The sequence below is a fragment of the Dendropsophus ebraccatus genome, chromosome 2, assembly GCF_027789765.1.
Source record: "Dendropsophus ebraccatus isolate aDenEbr1 chromosome 2, aDenEbr1.pat, whole genome shotgun sequence".
Taxonomy (NCBI): Eukaryota; Metazoa; Chordata; class Amphibia; order Anura; family Hylidae; genus Dendropsophus; species Dendropsophus ebraccatus.
Window position 1 is genome coordinate 115,938,041 of NC_091455.1, and position 22,053 is coordinate 115,960,093.

The 22,053-nt window shown below is 41.7% G+C and overlaps 1 protein-coding gene across 2 annotated transcripts in view; it reads left to right on the forward strand.

Annotated features, from left to right (window-relative positions):
• The window catches only part of NSUN2 (NOP2/Sun RNA methyltransferase 2), a 71,263-nt gene extending 55,060 nt beyond the window's left edge, over window positions 1-16,203 (forward strand). For both annotated transcript variants that reach the window (XM_069960259.1, XM_069960258.1), the window contains exons 15-20: window positions 1,661-1,753; window positions 3,880-4,015; window positions 7,198-7,278; window positions 8,424-8,562; window positions 10,379-10,418; window positions 15,626-16,203. In XM_069960259.1, the coding sequence (XP_069816360.1) occupies window positions 1,661-1,753; window positions 3,880-4,015; window positions 7,198-7,278; window positions 8,424-8,562; window positions 10,379-10,418; window positions 15,626-15,992 (856 nt within the window). In that variant the 3' untranslated portion in view covers window positions 15,993-16,203. The remainder of the gene's footprint in view (window positions 1-1,660; window positions 1,754-3,879; window positions 4,016-7,197; window positions 7,279-8,423; window positions 8,563-10,378; window positions 10,419-15,625) is intronic.
• Window positions 16,204-22,053: the final 5,850 nt, after the last annotated feature.

The following is a 22,053-nucleotide window of genomic DNA, read 5'->3' on the forward strand; positions in this document are numbered from 1 at the left end:
ATTGTCATTCTCTCAAATTTATTTTCCTTTTTCCCTAGTTCTTGGTTCTGACCCATCAGGAGTTATGTTCTATGTTTGTTTTGGCTCCTACTAGTTGTTAGTACTGCTTGTGTACAAACTAATAAACTTAGTGGCTTAGGTTTTCTAAAATTTCCCAATTTTTAGACAGTGTGCATTTTTAGACTGCCTGGTCTAAATTTACAAAGATGGTGACGTGTGTGTATTAGGGTCCGTTTACACAGAAAGATTATCTGACGGATTATCTGCAAAAGATTTGAAGCCAAAGCCAAAAGCAGACTCTAAACAGAGATCAGGTCATAAAGGAAAGACTGAGATGTCTCCTCTCTTCGAATCCATTCCTGGCTTTGGATTCAAAACTTTGGCAGATAATCTGTCAGATAATCTTTCAGAGTAAATGGACCCTGAGGCTTTTTGATAAATCTGTTGCAAACTATCTAATAATTTAGACCAGCTGTTAGTTTGCTTAAAAGGTACCTATCATACCACTCACACAGCAGGACCCCTTTTCAAAGCACTGTCAGGTACGCATGCAATCCTAAAGAGAAAATTGTATGGACCCGCCGGAAGCGGCAAAAAAAAGTGCCGTAAATGTATACTGTGCAATACACTTACAATGCTGTTTAAGATAGGTACCCTATTAAAAGGGGCCAGAATCTTGTGTCAGTTCTGGCACACTTTTAGCACATGGTCTTGCATCATAAACTTTTTGCTTACTTTTACTAGGGCTTCTAAAGCCCCTATTACACTGGGCGATCACCGGGAGCAAGCGAGGAATATATTAAGCTACTGGTTCTGGTACACTTGCTTAGCAATGTCCTTGTGTATAAGATTTTACACAACCCTTTAAATATTCTTAAAATGTGCTGCTGTTCTCTGCGACATATCTGTCAACTGATTGTATATAATTTATTTTTCCATACAATGTATTTCTTCCAGTTCTTCAAACTAACAGGGGCGTATCACACTTCTAAAACATCACATTTATTAATTCGGCTAAAAAATGCTAAAAACGCCACATAAACCACAATTATTTCCAAGTTTGCACCTTGGATCGGTGCATACTATATGGGAGTCGCCTGGATCAACCAATCCAAATAGTAAGGCGACAAACACCCTTTTCTAGCCGAATTAATAAATGTGATGTTTTAGAAGTGTGATACGCCCCTGTGATTTTGTTTTTGATTTATACGTATCCAAGGCCTGTGGTTTGTAGCAATTTACTAACTTTTTCCGTGATAAGAGTTCTTCAAACTACATGTGTGCTATTTAAAGAGCACCTGTCAATAAAATAAGCTTTTAATATGTCAGAGACCGAGCAAAAGTTTTTATTGGCCAGGGTGTTGAATGTTCAGACCCTGACTGATCAGTAGAATGAGCAGGCAGATTGCGTGCTACTCACCACGTTTTGTGTCTTAGTACTAGACCGCTCCATAGACTAACATTGGAAGTCCATCTAGGTCACGTGACACTGAGACTGGAGTGAATGGGCGCTGTGGACTTTTTCTGCTGGCGCGTTTTCTTGATTAATCACACTCTGGAGATTTAGACCCTGACCGGTCAAAACTTTTTATATGTCTCTTTAGCATATGTAAGGCCTGTACCTAGTTAAGCCTAAACCTTTTTATGTTCTTGTGTACAGGCCCCCACCATCCAAAAAAATGAAGTTATTTGGATTTAAGGAAGATCCCTTTGTTTTTCTGTCACTTGATGATCCAATCTTCCCCCCTATACAGTAAGTCATTATTTTGGTGGGGCGGCAATCACTGACCGACACTGTGTGGAGTTTGCGTAGGGACCCGTGTGAAACAGAGGACCTGCACGTTGGTACACGGGGCTATTATGGCTTGATCAGATCATATACAGACACTCTGGTGTTGATTTTTAATATAGGCCAAGCGGCATTAGTATCAGCCATAAATGGGATGTGCAGCCGCTCCTTTCTCTCCAGTTTCCGCATTATTTTGGTGTTTGAACAGCAGAACTATTCTGCCTTTGGAAAGCAACAAATGTTGTACTTCACCTCATAAGGTCAGCCCATCTATTGCAGACAATGCCAAAAAGTGCATAAAGCATTCTGTAGCACATCCTCAAAGAAAAAAAAAGGATTGCTCAAAATTCTTAGTATGATGCATCGTGCGCCATGTATGTATAGTCATAACCCAGCATTGTGTACCTATGTAGGTTTGAAGGCAGTTTGGGGAATGGGCTTGCCTCTTTAAGTAATGTACAGTCTTGCTGCATATTAATTTCCTAATGACCCTTATTAGAAATAAGCAAATTTACAGTAATAGAGAAGCGAAGAGCTTTGTTATCTCTGCAATCCGCTCATCAGCTTGCTTACATTTAACTGACTGCCGCTCTGTGCTGCTGCTTTCTGGTTGCTGGGAAACTGGGAGAAGTTTCCCAGAACTGGATCCAGCTTTTCCCAGAACCCGGGGAGGAGTGGCAGTCAGTTAAAAGGAAGCAGGCAGATGAGTGGATTTCAGACATAACAAAGCTCTTTGCTTCCTTATTACTGAAAATTTGTTCATCTCTACTCATAATTCTGACTATTGCAGTGAAATGTCTCACACAACAAGCAAGCAGTGTTATAGGTGCTGGCCTCCGAGGGGAACATGCCACATATAACCAGCAGCACTCCACAATTGGTCAAAAGACTTACAACTATGGCTGTAAGACCACAGCCCAACCAATTCAAGTAAAGAAATACGATTTATAAGTTGCTTGTGCTGCCTTCATTTGTCATTTGAGTGGACGCCTCCAAGAACTGGTCACCTTGACTTTGACTGTAACCACGTTTATAGAGGCTTGATTGACGGCACACGTATGGTCCATTGTTACGCATGCCTAGAAACATTGTCTTCCAGGCTTTGTGGTACTGTTTAAGTAAACCGGTGCATGTACTAAGAAAACCACTGTGTATGCCCAGGCATAACATAACTAGGCTAGTGTGTGAAATTTCAGCAAGATAGAAGATAACATTGGACTGTGCCTGTGATGTCAATCACGGCTTAATAGGCAGGACCACAGCCTAGAAACACGGTTACTAGTTCTCAGAGGTGGTCAAATGGCTAGTTGCAGGCAGTTTGCATACGTGTTCCACTTCATACTCATTTTCTTAAAGAAGAAGTCCGGCGAAAATCTTAGTATTGTATTGCCCTTCAAAAGTTATACAAATCCCCAATATACACTTATTACGGGAAATGTTTATGAAGTGTTTTTTCCCTGCACTTACTACTGCATCAAGGCTTCACTTCCTGGATAAAATGGTGATGTCACAACCCGACTCCCAGAGCTGTGCGGGCTGTGGCTGCTGGAGAGGATGATGGCAGGGGGACACTGAGGGACACAGGGCACTGGAGGGACACTGAGCATCCCTCTGCCATCATCCTCTCCAGCAGCCACAGCCAGCACAGCTCTGGGAGTCGGGTCGTGACATCACTATTTTATCCAGGAAGTGAAGCCTTGATGCAGTAGTAAGAGCAGGGAAAAAAGCACTTTATAAGCACTTCCTGTAATAAGTGTATATTGGTGATTTGTGTAACTTTTGGGGGCAATACAATACTTTAATAAAAATTTTCGCCGGAATTCTCCTTTAAATCAGGCTGTGGTCATACTGACATGAAAGGGAAATTCTAAATGATAGGAATAAATTCTAGATTTCACTTATAAGTACCTTTTTTATTAAAAATATTTTTTTTTGTTTTATGTTTTGTATACGTTTTCTTTTGTCAGTTTAAAGTTTGTCATTCTATATCATTGTACTTTATTAGGACAGTAAGATGTAAACATGCCATTATATGGAGATTTATGTGTTCCTTTTCTAAGTTTGAAACCAAATGACATTTTCTTTGGCAGGAAGTTTTATGCCCTAGATCCGTCTTTTCCTCAACAAAATCTCTTGACACGTACACAAGAAGGGAAGAAGAAACAACTATACATGGTCTCTAAGGAACTAAGAAATGTATTGCTTCATAATAGTGAAAAGATGAAGGTATTTTTCCATATTGCTGCACAAAAGGAGACTTTGTGTAGTTTTGAATGAGAATACATACTTGCATCGGGATTGACAAGTATGTGAGTGATAGCCCCCTTAACCCCTCGCCGACCAGAGCATACATTACCTGCTCCGGCTTGCGTTGGGGGTTCCCGGCTGGATGTCCCACTCAGCCAATCAGTGCGCTGCCCTGCCGCAGCCACTGATTGGCTGAGCGGGACGTTCAGACGCCAGGTATGCACGAGTATGCATTCTCATTCAAAATGACGGGTAAGGGATCCGTAGCGTGAAATCCAATGCGGATCTGTTACGTGTGAAAGGCATTGTCTCATCTGTACTACCCCTTCTGTAGAAACAGTCGTCTTATCCCCTGATCATCTGTTATTGCTGGACAATTCTTGACAGAGTACCCGATGACTGAATAGGGAGTGTCAAGTTTGACTGTTTACTAAAGCTGCTTTCACACATACAGATAATTGACTAATTTATCTTACCAATTTTTGAAGCCAAAGCCAGGAACAGACTATAAACAGAGAACAGGGATTTCTTTTTAAATCCATTCCTGGCTTTGGCTCCAAACATCTGTCAGATAAATTAAGTCAGTTATCTGTTACATCACAAGGTTTTTGCTTTTTTAAAAAAAAATTTTTTTTATTGTTTCTCTGGTTTAAAAGCTTGTATTGGTAACAAAAAGGAACCGTCAATCACAAAAGAAAAAAGGGGTTATTTACAGTTTCTTTTGAAACCAGTTACATTAGTAAAAACTCTGTATTTTTCCAGAGACAACAATACATTGAGAGAAACTAGGTAGTCTTTTCCTGTTTTTAATCCCTGGTTCTTCATCAAACCGCCTGAATGTTGTTGGCTCAGTATGAAGAAGAGGCAGGAAAGCTGTTGGGCTGTATTCCCACTCACTAGTGCAGAACTTGGCAAATAGACACAACCTATTACAGTTGTCTGCAAAATTACTTCTGTCTTTATAATCATAATTTTCCTATTGGCAAGCACCAGCATGTTAACAAATCATTTTCTGTATTGGAGGACTTAAACTTCAGTATACCTGTAAATTTAGTTGTACTTTAACTGGAAAATTACAATATGTTATACTACATATGGTGCACTGCATTGCATGATGACTGGCTAGCCACAATAGACATAATAACTTACTAGAATAGCCCTTTAATGTGGAATTCCAGAAAAAAACAATTTATCCTCAAGACTTACTGAAACCCTCATCAATAAGCCATTTACTGCAGTAACTGGCACAGCCAACAAAACTGCATTCTTTTCTTTTTTTTTTTTCTTTCCTTGAGCAAACTTTAAAGGGAAACTGATAGCCAGTTGATCTAGAGCACCGTTAGGAGCACTGCCTTGCCCCCAGATTGCCATGTGGCCTGCTCGAATGATAACACAGGTCAACAGCATTTTTGGGGCCAAAGATATTTCAACGAATTTAGGGTAACTTTGGGGTGCTGATTCTGAATATGTCATCAGTTTTGCCAGATTGGCTCAAGTTTTTGAGAATTTTCGTGAAATGTGTAAAAAAAAAAAAAAAAAAAAGACGTGATTTGCTACACGCGCATTAAATTTATTGCTATTGTCATGAATACAATAAATTTTACAAAGTAAATGTTGATTTTAGTTTATTTTAACTAGTTTTAGAAAGTATTCTTCAAAAATGAACAAGACATGAAAAAAAACTTGAGCCAATCTGGCAAAACTGATAGCATATTCAGAATCGGCACCCCAAAAATACCCCAAAATCATTAAAATATTTTGGACACCAGTAAATTTTTTTTTTTTGTTGACCTGTGTAATCAATGGAGTGGGAGGACTGGCTCATGCGATGGGGGTGGGACAGTGCTCTTAACAGTGGTCTGGGATGAGGATTACACTGCTAACAGCACATGAACAACAACGAGGAGGAAGGAAATAGGAGGAAAGTCCCCCTTTAATACAATAATGTATAAACATAGCAATATCTGTATCCATTTTCATATACCATGTTAGGGAATTCTGCATTTTGTAGAAGGAGGTGCCCTGTTTTGATCTTCAGAGTGTACAGCACTCACAAAGAGTTTGCTAGGATAGACCTACCCTTTCCTGCATTACATTGATATCCCATTAATTTAAATCAGTTCTGTGTAAATCTTAATAACCCCTATGGAGGGACATTAAAACATAGACTAAGTGGCATCAAATGTCTAGTACGTTTGAGCTCAAACAACAAATCCATAAATGGTGCTTCTATATTGTCACAAAGGTTTTCACTTAAAGACACATTGAACTTTCAGCAACTTTGCACAGACAATTTTTTTTACACTATTATGCTATACAGTGGTCCAGGCTGGTTCAAATCTGGCAAGTACAGTTACATTAACCCCTAGGTGACAATAATGCTGTGCAGTTGTAAAGTAAATATAAGTGGGCCTCCTTTAGTGACATATTGCAATGTATGACACTCAGACATTAAATAAAATCTTAGACTGACAGGGAGCTGAAATAATATTGCTATAAAAAAAAAAAAAAAAAAAGCTAAACACAGTGCACAAAGTGCGCGCTCTGTTCTGGAATGGGACCTGAATGCAGAAGGCTTCCTTCCTCTGTTTGGGCACTTGCCATGAAAACTCATGGAATTGCAATGACATCAATGTTCCCAATGAAGCACTGGAGGAGAAAAAGCAAGCGTGGGAGGACATGATCTTTTGTTCTTGCAGCACTTCCCTGTATACTGATCATAGATAAGTGATCTAATGACCAGCACATTATTGTCTGTGATCTGCATACAGAGGAATCCTGCAAAGACACAGATCTTTACCCCAGCTTCCTGCAAACACACAAACCTTAATAAAGAATAAGCACAGATCTCAATAAAAGACAGAAATAATATATGAAATGAAACCATAAAATTCTTTAATGTTATGTCAATTCTACACTTGTTTAGTTCTTTTCTGTCTTCCTAGATTAAAACAACATTCTGGCCATTGGTCCTTTGCACCCATTTACAGATCTCGCATAGAATGTAAGGACAGGAGAGGTTCTAGAAAGAAAAAACTGACCTTTTGTTCTTAGCCTAAAGTGCAGCTATATGATGATCTATATAGTAGTGTGCCTCAATGTTGACATACAAATACAGTAGGAGCCCACAATCTAAAGTGTGCTTTTCCATTCATTTACAGGTAATAAACACAGGTATAAAAGTGCTGTGTCGAAATAATGATGGTGAGCAGTACGGCTGTGCTTACAGACTTGCACAAGAGGTAAAGAGAGTCCCTAATTCGACTGGTTTGGTAGAATATGTTTAACCTTTTCTCCACTACAGTGATTTGGTAATGGCATTTCAGTTTTCACATCCCATCCTATATTTTTCTCTCTCCTTTGACAGCCTTATACGAACCTCCTTTTTAATAGGGGTTGTTCAGCACCACAAAATATTTTCAGTAATTGCTCAAAATGGGGGGGGGGGAAATCCCAGCTGGGTAACGACAGGCTGGGCAAAATCTTTCTGCATGTGAGAATGAAAGCAGGAAGCGCTGCTCAGCCAGGACTGAGGAATCTTGGGATGGATGGCAGCCTGAGCACACAAAATCCTTTAAGGGTAGCTTCACATGTACCGCATCAGCAGCGGATTTCACGCTGCGAGTTTGCAGCGAAATCCGCTGTGGATCCTGGTAGTGTGAAGCTGAATGGGTCACATACGCAGCGGAATTTTCATTCCACTGCCTGTATGTGACGGCACGGCAGCACTGATATGTTGATGGGGAGAGAGGAGAGCCGGAATCTTTACTGCAGCCGCGGTGCTGAGCAGGTAATGTAGGCGGAGGGCGGTGGTTAAAGGGGCCGGCTAACATATCTACAGTGGAATGAAAATTCCACTGCGGATATGTAACCCCCATAGACATTCACAGTACATGGATTTTGCTGCAAACCATGAAATCCGCTGTGGATCCGGTTACGTGTGAAGGCATCCTTAGGCTATATTCACACTATATAGAACAACAGCCGCTGTTTTACATGTTCCTGCGGTTGATACTGCCATATCAGCTGCAGGTTCATCATTTTATCTATATTTGGAATGCAGTCACGTTTGGGTGTTCCTGCAGTCCAATAAACCATAGGCCTCTGTGCACACAATGTATGACTGTTCTGATGGCCGTACATTGCACAGAGTATGAACAATGGACACTGTTCTTGCTATAAGGGCCGCAAATAATTGACAAGTGAATTATTTGTGAAAAAAGTAAAAGGTTCTGAAGGCTTTCCAACTGTGTGTAATATGGTAGAATTATTATGTAATGGATACAATAAATCGTTATGCTTTTGATTTTACTTTTTTTTCAGCAGTATACGCCCCGAGATTATTGAGGAGGTCTAATTATATACTTTTATCATTCTCTATATACAGGGAATCTATACAATTTATCCATTCATCAACTCAAGAGTTGTAACGGTTTCTGTAGATGATATCAAGGTTCTTCTTACACAGGAAAATCCCTTCCTCAGTAAATTCAGTAGTGAAACTCAAAAGCAGACCAAGGATTTAGGTAAATAAATAATTGTAGTGTATTACTAGTGTATATGTTTAACCCCTTCATAACCACGAGTGCTCTCCTCCTTGTCATAATGCTTTTGTTTTTCCACCAACAGGGCTGTTTGGGGGCTCATTTTTTGCACCATGATCTATAGTTTTATCGGTACCATATTGGTGTAAATGGATTTATTTGATCGCTTTTTATCCATTTTTTTTCTCTGATATATAGTCGGACAAAAAATGCAATCCTTGCATTTGTTTCCTCTTATTGTTTACACTGTTCACCGTGCAGGAACAATATCTTTATATTTCACTTTTACATTTTGCACTATGATACCAAATGTCTTTATTATTTTTATATATTTTTATTTGTAAAATGGGAAAGAGGGGTAATTTTAACTATTTATTGGGGTTGGGGCTTTGTAATTTTTAAATAAAAAAATTTTTTAAAATCTTTTTCTAAAGATTGAATAATAATTTTTATTTATATAGATTCCGCAGCACTTGCTTATACTGGTCTATGCTATTGCATAGCACTGTTCAGTGTTATCAGCTCTCTGCTCATAGCTTCTGCCTGAGTTATATCAGTGTTATCGGTGCAGTATGTAAACTGTTTGTGTACTACTGTAGTCAGTGTATCGTGAGCAAATGGCACCATTGTTAATAAGTGATGTGGAAACTGTGAAGCACCAAGTGTCATTGATGTAAGATGAATGTTTGGTATAAAGATGCTTGAGGGTGGACTAACACGCTACAGTGGGGCAGCTGGTTAAACCAGGGGGCTACCAGATGTGTTTAAAACGGTTTATTGAACCTAACTGCATATGGGGCTCTGGAGCAGACAGATGGTCACTACACAAAGCTGCATCAACAGAAAAGGCTTTAATCTTCATGAATGTATCAGTATTTCTGGAAGAACACAGACGTTGCTAATGGTGGCATTGTGGTCTGGGAATTGTGTGTGTCCCCCCCATGGAATTCTCTGGACCCACTCATCCATGTGAAAGGCACCCTAAAACTATTTGGGTATGACTTCATCCTCACAGATCACTTGCCTTCATATATGCAAGACAGTGGATGTCACACATCTAGTAATGTTTGAGGTTGGTTGGAAGAGCATGACCAAGACTTCCAAGTACTACATTGGCCCCCTAATTCCCCAGGTTTTAACCCGATTCTTTGGGATTACCGTGATCCATCTATGGATCCTCCCCTATGCATCCTTGAGCTGGGGGTCCTGATAATGTGACTCGACTGTGTTCTTTTAGCAGTGCATAGATATGCAGCACAGAGCTGTTGCATTGTATCTGGTAAATACCAGGGCATATGGGACTATAGCCCGGACATTATAAGAACGACTAACAACAGTTTAACATTTTTTCTTTCTTTTTAAAATTATTTACGATCATCTATAAATTGGCTTTGACAGTATATATTGTATTGTGAAAGGTTTTTATTTTATTTTTTTTCCCCTGTGGACTTTTAGTTCTGTCTGTCTTGGCTGTTGTATAACTCAGTTGTATTCAAGAGCTTAAAAACACAGCAACAGAAGGCTGTGGGATTAATAAGACCAAATCTAACTTAGATTTTATTTTCCCTGCATGCTACATACAGCATTTCTTCTCAAGCGCTGTCAGTGTGCCAATCTCTATTTCATAACCACAATGCTCTCTAATTGCAGTTTAACTTATCTTTTCATGTTCTATAGACCTCCAACGATACTTGTTTAGAACATTTTAATCCTCCAGCACTGAGTAGTGAGCATTGGCTACAACATAACTATAGACTAAAAATATGTATAGTAATGATTATTTTTTTATTGTTTTCAGCTATGGGAAGTATCATCCTAAAATATGAGCCAGATCCACAGTAAGTAAATGTTAATTTTAAGGAACATTGGAGTATCCATGCTATGTACGCTCTGTTTTTCTTGCTTTGAAGAGGACATTTTACCACTTCTGTTACCTTTTACTGAATAGTTGTATTCTTCATATTATGCTTTTGGGGCCACTTTAGGGCTATGTTTCCACTTCAGGAACTTATGGGGGGAGGGTGGCAATCTCATAATATAGACAGCTGCTTTTTCCTATTTTCCCAGAGTGAAAACATAACCTAGAACTCTGTTGTGCTGTTCCTCTTTAACCTCTTAAGGACATAGGACGTACCGGTACGTCCTATGTCCTCATTAGCACTTCAAAGCGGGGCCGCGCGGCGGCCCCGCTTTGAAGTGCCGCGATCCCGGGTGCCGCGTGTAGCCCGGGACCGCCGCTATTAGCGGGCACGGTCCGATCGCCGTGCCCGCTAATTAGCTAATCGGAGGCAGCTGTCAAAGTTGACAGCTGCCTCCGATTACCGGAGGCAACGTTTCCCTGGTGTCTAGTGGGGGAGATCGCTCCTCCGGGACCTTGTCCCGGAGGAGCGATCTCCGTTACTGATGCCGGCCGGGGACGCGTCCAAGATGGCGCCGTCCTCGGCTCGGCACTCGTTTGTTTCCGGCTGCAGCAGCCGAAAGCAAACGAGTGCCGATCTCATGGATCTCTGCAGCATATCTATGCTGCAGAGATCTCTATGAGAGATCAAAGTGTATATACTAGAAGTCCCCCAGGGGGGCTTCTAGTATATGTGTAAAAAAAAAAAAAAACGTGTTGTTAATAGTAAAAATCCCCCTCCCCTAATAAAAGTCTGAATCACCCCCCTTTCCCCAGGTTTTAAATAAAAGTAAACAAATAAATAAATAAATAAACATGTTTGGTATCGCCGCGTGCGTAATCGCCCGAACTATTAATTAATCACATTCCTGATCTCATACGGTAAACTGCGTAAGCGCAAAAAAATCCCAAAGTGCAAAATTGCGCATTTTTGGTCGCATCAAATCCAGAAAAAATGTAATAAAAAGCGATCAAAAAGTCGTATATGCGCAATCAAGGTACCGATAGAAAGATCACATCATGGCGCAAAAAATGACACCTCGCACAGCCCCATAGACCAAAGGATAAAAGCGCTATAAACCTGGGAATGGAGCGATTTTAAGGAATGTATATTGTTTAACAACGGTTTGAATTTTTTACAGGCCATCAGATACAATATAAGTTATACATGTTACATATCGTTTTAATCGTAACGACTTGAGGAACATGCATAACAAGTCAGTTTTACCCCAGGGCGAATGGCGTAAAAACACATTTCCCCCAAATAAAAGAAATGCGTTTTTTTTTTCAATTTCACCACACTTTGAATTTTTTTCTGGTTTCGCAGTGTACTTTATGCAAAAATTCAGCCTGTAATTGCAAAGTACAATTAGTGACGCAAGAAATAAGGGGTCATGTGGGTTTCTAGGTGGAAAAATGCAAGTGCTATGACCTTTTAAACAAAAGGAGGAAAAACCGAAAACGTAAAAACGAAAATGGGCCATGTCCTTAAAGGGTTAATTACTCCTTGAAATGTATGAATAAACTGACAAATGGGTGTTAAGAGTTGGGGGGTGTCTCTACACAGTCTGACATTACATTCGATGAGTGCTTAAAGAGCCTGACTGTGTGAAGATACACCCCTCTGACAAGGAAAATGGTAGTACCCATTGTCAAGTTATTCCTAAAGATTTAGGAGGAATAATGCCTTGTCCACACTTCCATGTGCAGCCCATGATATACAATTTGTGTGCTGGCCATATATCACAGATTGAGCACTTATCTGCCTGGATTCTCTGCAACACCCCCAAACAGCCAGAGCACTGTGCTGCTGAACTGACAAAGCTATGCCAGTTCAGCAGTGTAGTGCTCTGGCTGTTTGAGATCTCACTGCATTAACCTCTTAAGGACATAGGACGTACCGGTACGTCCTATGTCCTCACTTGCACTTCAAAGCGGGGCCGCGCGGCGGCCCCGCTTTGAAGTGCCGCGATCCCGGGTGCCGCGTGTAGCCCGGGACCGCCGCTATTAGCGGGCACGGTCTGATCGCCGTGCCCGCTAATTAGCTAATCGGAGGCAGCTGTCAAAGTTGACAGCTGCCTCCGATTACCGGAGGCAACGTTTCCCTGGTGTCTAGTGGGGGAGATCGCTCCTCCGGGACCTTGTCCCGGAGGAGCGATCTCCGTTACTGATGCCGGCCGGGGACGCGTCCAAGATGGCGCCGTCCTCGGCTCGGCACTCGTTCGTTTTCGGCTGCAGCAGCCGAAAGCAAACGAGTGCCGATCTCATGGATCTCTGCAGCATATCTATGCTGCAGAGATCTCAATGAGAGATCACAGTGTATATACTAGAAGTCCCCCAGGGGGGCTTCTAGTATATGTGTAAAAAAAAAAAAAAAAAAGTGTTGTTAATAGTAAAAAGCCCCCTCCCCTAATAAAAGTCTGAATCACCCCCCTTTTCCCAGGTTTTAAATAAAAGTAAACAAATAAATAAATAAACATGTTTGCTATCGCCTCGTGCGTAATCGCCCGAACTATTAATTAATCACATTCCTGATCTCGTACGGTAAACGGCGTCAGCGCAAAAAAATCCCAAAGTGCAAAATTGCGCATTTTTGGTCGCATCAAATCCAGAAAAAATGTAATAAAAAGCGATCAAAAAGACGTATATGGGCAATCAAGGTACCGATAGAAAGATCAAATCATGGCGCAAAAAATGACACCTCGCACAGCCCCATAGACCAAAGGATAAAAGCGCTATAAGCCTGGGAATGGAGCGATTTTAAGGAACGTATATTGGTTAACAACGGTTTGAATTTTTTACAGGCCATCAGATACAATATAAGTTATACATGTTATATATCGTTTTAATCGTAACGACTTGAGGAACATGCATAACAAGTCAGTTTTACCCCAGGGTGAATGGCGTAAAAACACATTTCCCCCAAATAAAAGAAATGCGTTTTTTTTTTCAATTTCACCACACTTTGAATTTTTTTCTGGTTTCGCAGTGTACTTTATGCAAAAATTCAGCCTGTAATTGCAAAGTACAATTAGTGACGCAAGAAATAAGGGGTCATGTGGGTTTCTAGGTGGAAAAATGCAAGTGCTATGACCTTTTAAACAAAAGGAGGAAAAACCGAAAACGTAAAAACGAAAATGGGCCATGTCCTTAAAGGGTTAATTACTCCTTGAAATGTATGAATAAACTGACAAATGGGTGTTAAGAGTTGGGGGGTGTCTCTACACAGTCTGACATTACATTCGATGAGTGCTTAAAGAGCCTGACTGTGTGAAGATACACCCCTCTGACAAGGAAAATGGTAGTACCCATTGTCAAGTTATTCCTAAAGATTTAGGAGGAATAATGCCTTGTCCACACTTCCATGTGCAGCCCATGATATACAATTTGTGTGCTGGCCATATATCACAGATTGAGCACTTATCTGCCTGGATTCTCTGCAACACCCCCAAACAGCCAGAGCACTGTGCTGCTGAACTGACAAAGCTATGCCAGTTCAGCAGTGTAGTGCTCTGGCTGTTTGAGATCTCACTGCATTAACCTCTTAAGGACATAGGACGTACCGGTACGTCCTATGTCCTCACTTGCACTTCAAAGCGGGGCCGCGCGGCGGCCCCGCTTTGAAGTGCCGCGATCCCGGGTGCCGCGTGTAGCCCGGGACCGCCGCTATTAGCGGGCACGGTCTGATCGCCGTGCCCGCTAATTAGCTAATCGGAGGCAGCTGTCAAAGTTGACAGCTGCCTCCGATTACCGGAGGCAACGTTTCCCTGGTGTCTAGTGGGGGAGATCGCTCCTCCGGGACCTTGTCCCGGAGGAGCGATCTCCGTTACTGATGCCGGCCGGGGACGCGTCCAAGATGGCGCCGTCCTCGGCTCGGCACTCGTTCGTTTTCGGCTGCAGCAGCCGAAAGCAAACGAGTGCCGATCTCATGGATCTCTGCAGCATATCTATGCTGCAGAGATCTCAATGAGAGATCACAGTGTATATACTAGAAGTCCCCCAGGGGGGCTTCTAGTATATGTGTAAAAAAAAAAAAAAAAAAGTGTTGTTAATAGTAAAAAGCCCCCTCCCCTAATAAAAGTCTGAATCACCCCCCTTTTCCCAGGTTTTAAATAAAAGTAAACAAATAAATAAATAAACATGTTTGCTATCGCCTCGTGCGTAATCGCCCGAACTATTAATTAATCACATTCCTGATCTCGTACGGTAAACGGCGTCAGCGCAAAAAAATCCCAAAGTGCAAAATTGCGCATTTTTGGTCGCATCAAATCCAGAAAAAATGTAATAAAAAGCGATCAAAAAGACGTATATGGGCAATCAAGGTACCGATAGAAAGATCAAATCATGGCGCAAAAAATGACACCTCGCACAGCCCCATAGACCAAAGGATAAAAGCGCTATAAGCCTGGGAATGGAGCGATTTTAAGGAACGTATATTGGTTAACAACGGTTTGAATTTTTTACAGGCCATCAGATACAATATAAGTTATACATGTTATATATCGTTTTAATCGTAACGACTTGAGGAACATGCATAACAAGTCAGTTTTACCCCAGGGTGAATGGCGTAAAAACACATTTCCCCCAAATAAAAGAAATGCGTTTTTTTTTTCAATTTCACCACGAATTTTTTTCTGGTTTCGCAGTGTACTTTATGCAAAAATTCAGCCTGTCATTGCAAAGTACAATTAGTGACGCAAAAAATAAGGGGTCATGTGGGTTTCTAGGTGGAAAAATGCAAGTGCTATGACCTTTTAAACACAAGGAGGAAAAACCGAAAACGTAAAAACGAAAATGGGCCATGTCCTTAAAGGGTTAAATGAATTATGATACAGAGAGTCCCATTACAGATAAGTGTTCGTCCGTGATATGCAAGCACACACACTATATATCATGAGCTGTGGATGAGCCCTGACTGAGGAACTGCACAACAGAATGAGAAAAACATGTCCTAGGATTGTTGTTTCTGGGGAATAGACATATACAGGTGACAGGTTCTTTTTATTTATCACATGATCTGTTCAAATCAGTAGAAGTAAGGTTTTATAAAAGTAAATTTATCTTTGTTCATGCAGTGGTGAAGTTATATAGATCTTCAGTTTTCTACTGTAAAACTCAAGTTACATCTTTTTTTTTTTTTTTTTTTAGGAAACCTGATACTCTTCAGTGCCCCATTGTTCTGTGTGGGTGGCGAGGTAAAACCTCAATACGTTCCTTTGTGCCAAAAAATGAAAGAATGCATTATCTGAGAATGATGGGAGTAGAAGTTTTTAAGAAAAAGGAAGCAACGGAAAAAACATCTGCAGAACCTAATGCTGTGTTAGACCAGCAGGACAGTGAGGATATGGATATTGGTTGCACCAAGGAAAAGAAGGAAGAATTATTGTTGGCTGCAGATGGGGATCTAGAACCAGAGAATGTTGATGGCAGTGATGTGAGTGATGGAAAACAAGAGGATGTCTTGGCATGTGCAGAGGAGACTTCTGCCAATGGTACTAGTAGTGAGAATCATTGATAACAAGAACAGAGCGAGCAGTGGACCAAGTCACCATTGTAAGTTTGTGACTGTTAGTTTTATGTAAGAAGCCTATTTTTTTCTGTAAGTATTGTTTAAATTTTCACTCCTGTGGTCAAAATCTGCTTATATGTATTTTATGCTTATTCTTAAGGAACCAAGATCAATACAATTTCTTTAAAAATAAAATTCATGATGTTTTATTGCAGTATGTGTGTATGAGTTATAGATTAATTTTTTTTTTCAAGGTGCATGCCAAATGTAGAGTAAAAAGCAGTAACATTCGATGAAGAGAGAGATTCCATGTTCCTTTTCATTAGAGATGAGCAAAGCAGGCAAAAATTTGTTTTGCGACTCTCGCAAATTTTGTGTCGGATTCGATAATCGCAAATTTTATTAAAACAGCCACTATAGTAGCTACAATAGTGGGACTATTACAGAGTAGTGATTTTTTTCATCAGATAATTTTAGGGTTTAAAAATTGAAAAATGACAATTAAAAAATGTCAATCATTCAGTTTCCTTCTTGGACAGCAGTGACAGCGGCATAAAATATATACACTTTCCAAATAACCATTTAACACGTTCCAATCCATACCGTTTCACCTCCCCTTGTGTATCCTTTGTATCAGTTAGAGTGGCACCAATATAAGCGTCGATTTAATTTTGATTTCAGTTTATTTCATTTTAAATGACCAGTGTGAGCTGTAGTCTTGTAATAGTTCAACTAATGGGCCATCATCCTTAGCCTTCAGGAACGACTCTGGTAGTGGTGATCCCATAGGTTTTGATGAAGGTTGCAGCTCCCAGTAAGACCCAGTGGTCAGGTGAATACTAGCCAGACTGGTATTGTGGAAAAGATCCTTCAAAGTTCAAGCTCCAAGGCAGTAAGTAGTCAATCCTGCAATAGTGCCAACATCAATTTCTGCCAAAGGCAGGACATTTCCTCTGCCCTGTGTCTTGTCTTGTCATGTCTCTGCAGCAAGTCTGCTTTGAAGGATCATCATCATCAAGAGAGCTTCTGTCAAGCCTAGTGCTCTCCTCAGTCTCAGCTGCTTTACTCTGAAGATCTTTTGAAGGAACATCAGGACAGTCAACAAATGGAAGGCAGCATTGAGACTCCACTGGTTTATAGACTGCATAGCAGTCAGGAGAGCAAGGGAGGGGCAGCCTATGACAAAAGTATGGAATTGTACCGCATGCCACTGGAAGAAGAGAGGTTAGGAGAGGATAACTTTGTTCCAAACTGCAATGATCCTGTCACAGACCCTACGTGACCTCTCTGTCCACAGATGTCGTCATCATCATCTTCAGGGGATAAAGATGGATTAGCTCCACTGAGCCATCCACAGCTCGTCATTCCAAAGGAAAAAGGGGAAAGAGGTACAGCTTCAGCTAGTCGGCAGACTGCTATTCAGGAAGGCACAGGCACTCGAGGGATACCCCAAGAACCGCCCCCTGCTCTCTGTAGTGTGGCAGGTTTTCCCTGTCTGTGGCGTAAAAAAACCTATCAGTGATCATAAAGTAAGTCCAGGTTTGTGTTTAAACCCAGGTACCACTTCTATGTGGCAGCACCTGGAACGCCACCATCCGGCTGCCTGTAAGAAAGAACCGGGACCCCCATGTCACTTCTTCTACCATCAGGCAGCCACATCTCTGCAAGTCAGGATAATACAATTTGTCACCAGACACCAATCTCTTATTCGCTAGGCAGAGTTATAGGGAAAGGGTTAATGAGCTATACACTACTATATACAACATACCAAAATATAATAAATATAACTAAATGTGAACTCACTGGGTGATTTGCATTGTGCATAACCACTACGTGTGAATGATGTCATCCTCCTGCTTCACGTCATGGAGACTGCATTGAGGAACATCATCGCTAAGGGGAGCAGTGCTACAGTCTACCATGTGAATCTGAGCCCGGAGAGGAATAAAATGGTGGTGGTGGAGTTAGAGCTCAAAATCTAAATTGACAAACACAAACCTAGGTAGAACATACAAAGTCTTGACAGATGTTGCGCTTGGTAGGATTTGAACCCAGGACCCCAATGCTGTAAGGCTAGGGTGCTAAGCACTGAGCCAACATCGAACAATCAGCTATCGGGCACTTGCCTTTGTCTCGTTAAGAAAAGTCCCCATAAAAATATTTGCCCAACATAAGTATTTACATTTTTTAAAAATATCAAATAATTTTCCCCCTTTACACCCATTAAACATTCATGTTCCATTTTTACAGACACATGGTGACTGGCTGTTAAATGTTCTTGTAGTTTTTACAATATCACCAGGATAGTTGGATGCTATCTACTTATTGTATGAGTTTTTAACAAGAATCGTGGTTTCTTGAGTGGTATTAGGTTATAGAATTGTTTTGTCATGGGATATATATCAAGCTCGACAATGTCCTTTTTTTATTTTTTTTTTCAATATCTCTTTTATTGACATTTGTATACAAATACGTGATAAACACAAAACCTTAAAATTGGGGCAGCTTAAATTGGCCAAATATATGGCTAGCATGTAAAGGCCCGAAAAGGATAACAACATTACACTTCATCCATCTTTACATAAATAATTTATCCCCACCCACCCCAGGTCAGAAGGAGGACTACAGTGGGGGAAAAAAAAGAAAATCACATCGGACAAGTGAATATCACATCAACATTTCCCCCAAATTTAAGACTGTTTGTTGCAGAAAAATATATTTGCTCATATTTCATAATTTTACAGACCATGGTTGGCGGTTCTTTCCATTATCGGGACTTTCGCAATAGTTAATAAAAACAATATAATCAACCTGTTCATACTGGGTCCATCTAACAGTCCCAACACAATTACCACTGGGTTAAAGGCAATACAACCACCTAAATTGCCTTGGTGCAATGTCCAGATAGTACCCATTGACTTGGTATAATGCCCAGCCAGCGTCCAGTGACTTGATACTTGACACTGGCTTCCCTGCTGCACAGAAAACCACAATCCACACTTCTACCCTCTCTGTCCCTGTCTCTGTATTTCTCTCCTCACCTTCACGACGGCACCATAGGAGGATAGGTTATACCCTAGGGACAGGAAAAAGCACGAGAGGTTAAAAGCCCCTCCCTTTCCTCCCAGCACCAGTGCTTTTTCCTGTCCCATTAGGGCAGGCACGAGAGGGAGGGGATCTGCGTGAAGGCAAGGAGAGATCCCCTCTGAAGAAAGAAGGATTACCAGGAAGGCTGTAGGGTCGATCGGGGCCTGGCTCCCTTCCTCCCAAATCGACAGCCGGTCTCGGGGCATGGAGCGGTTCCGTCGTCCATAGGGAACCTCGCACCGTCTCCAGGCGCCCGGTGGATGCGGAATCGACGCCGCCGTCAGAGGTAGGCCTCAATTACTCCGCCAGAGTCCGTGCGGCGTCCGGAGGGGACGTCGGGCGTCGCGACGCTCTGCGCGTGACGTCGGACGCCGCGACGCTCTGCGCGTGACGTCGGACGCCGCGTCGCCCCGTTGTGACGTAGGACGCTGCGGCGCTCCGGAAGTGACGTCGGACGCCGTGCGGCCGTGTACGCTTCCGGAACGCACGGTTAAAGCCACATTGTGAACTGGTCGGATCGTCTTGCTGGTAATGATGGATCCCTCCACGTCCGACAAGACTGCTCCAGCGGTAACTGTGAGTAATGATCCGGCTCCGGCCGCTTCCGCATGCGTAGCTCTGCATTTCAGCACGCTTCCTATGCAAACTCTGCAGTTCTTATCCCTCTGGGGTCTGTGCATGTCTCCACTGTGGGTATATTGTACTTTGAATATGTTATCAACATTATCACTATGGTTCCCTCTCCACTCACATTATATATTCGGGTGCAGGGAATGCATATGTACATGTATATGTATGTATATGGATATATATATATATATATATATATATATATATATATATATATATATATATATGATATATATATAGTTATACAACTGGTGTGTGGGTACTATCCATCAGATCATTGTCTCTCATATGGAGTCTGATGTGCGTATTGCTTATCCTCCCTAGGAGACTAAAGAATCCAATCCTAGGAAGGATAAACCCAAAAACACCAGAGAGGAGATGTGTGACCTGCAATACTAAACTATCACATAGTTGCAAGAAAAACATCTGCCCATCTTGCATTGGAGATATTATAAAGGAAGACAGGTCATCTTTCCTAGAAGATATTAGGAAAATGATGAAGGATGAGATTGCTACGTCCATAGCTAACCTCCCTCCTCCTCCTCTACTGCCACCTCCACCTCCTCCTGCTGCGTTAGATCCAAATCCTCCTCATGTATCCCCGATCCATCAGGTGGTGACTAATGATGCACCGGTGGAGGCTATTTCTAATTATTCAGCTTCAGTAGCAGCTTCAGATGAATCCACATCATCCAAAAAACGCAGGAGACATTCATCTGCGTCTTCTTGTGAATCTGGTCAGATTCAAGAAACAATTGAATTAAGTGACAATGACACGGAACAAAAAGAGGAAATAAAGAAATATTTCTTTGCCTCAGACCACACCTCGGCTCTTCTTAAAGCGGTCAGAGATGCTCTGAGTGTAGAAGAGATTCAGGAGCAGGTGGCTCCCAAGGATAAAATGTTTCAGGGCTTGAAAACCAAGAGGAAATTGGTTTTTCCAGTTCATGAGACCCTACAACAGCTAATCTCTGAGTGGGAGGAACCAGAGAAAAGACTGCAAGTGCCCAGTGAGATCAAGAGACGATTACCCTTCGGGGAAGAGGATATGTCTAAGTGGGGAGATATCCCCAAGATTGATGCTCAAGTAGCAAAAACCACTAAAAGATCATTACTTCCCTTTGAGAATTCTTCTCAACTTAAGGAACCAATGGACCGCAAGGCGGAAAGCCTGTTAAGGAAATCCTGGGAGACGGTATCTTACTCCTTAAAAAATAACATTGCGGCCACTTGTGTAGCCTGGGCCCTCCACGTCTGGGTAGAGCAGCTTGAGGACCATTTAAATGATAAATGTCCAAGACAACAGATAGTGGACTCCTTACCTCTACTAAAAGACGCCACGGCCTTCCTAGCTGACGCCACAGCTGAATCTATTAGGTTTGCAGCTAAGGATGGTGCTTTAACCAATGCCGCCCGTCGGGCGCTCTGGTTAAAAAACTGGACCGGAGATAATACTGCTAAGTCAAATCTTTGTGGTATACCCTTTGAAGGGCAATATGTATTCGGGACACACCTGGATAAAATTATAGAAAAATCAGCAGATAAAAAGAAAGCCTTACCGGAGGAAAAGACTCCACAAAAGAAACAACAATTCAAGCGGCCTAAGTTCCAAGATAACTACCGCGGTAAAGGGAAAGGAGGCCGCTGGAGTTACGCCAAAGGAGGGAAAGGGAGAAATATTTTTTTCAATCCCAAAACCTCCCAAGATAAACAGTGACATCGGTCCGGTAGGGGGAAGACTGCAGGGCTTTTCAGGTGTGTGGGAATCTATTACCAACAACAACTGGGTAATAGATATCATCAGAGAGGGCTACCGAATAGAACTGACTCACCCTCCCCCACACAGATTCACCATCTCACGCCAGTCTTCAGATCCCCTACAAAAAGAACTAGTAAAAAGCGTGAGGAAACTACATCAGATGGAAGTAATCTCCCTAGTTCCACCAAAGGAGAAAGGAGCGGGTCATTACTCAAACTTGTTTCTAGTAAAAAAAACCAACGGCTCCTTCCGTCTAATTATAAACTTGAAACCGTTGAACCAATATGTCAGGTACCAGAGGTTCAAAATGGAATCAATAAAGACGACAACACCACTAATAGCGTCCAATGCATTGATGGCCTCCATAGATCTCCAGGACGCTTATTATCACGTCCCAATACATCAGGACTCCCAAAAGTACCTAAGATTTGCGATACTAATAGGGAAGGAAGTACGCCATTATCAATTCACAGCTCTCCCATTCGGGATCTCCTCGGCTCCAAGAATCTTCACCAACGTAATGTCAGAGGTGATATCTTTTCTCCATCTCCAGGGAATAAATATAGTGGCCTACCTGGACGATCTTCTTGT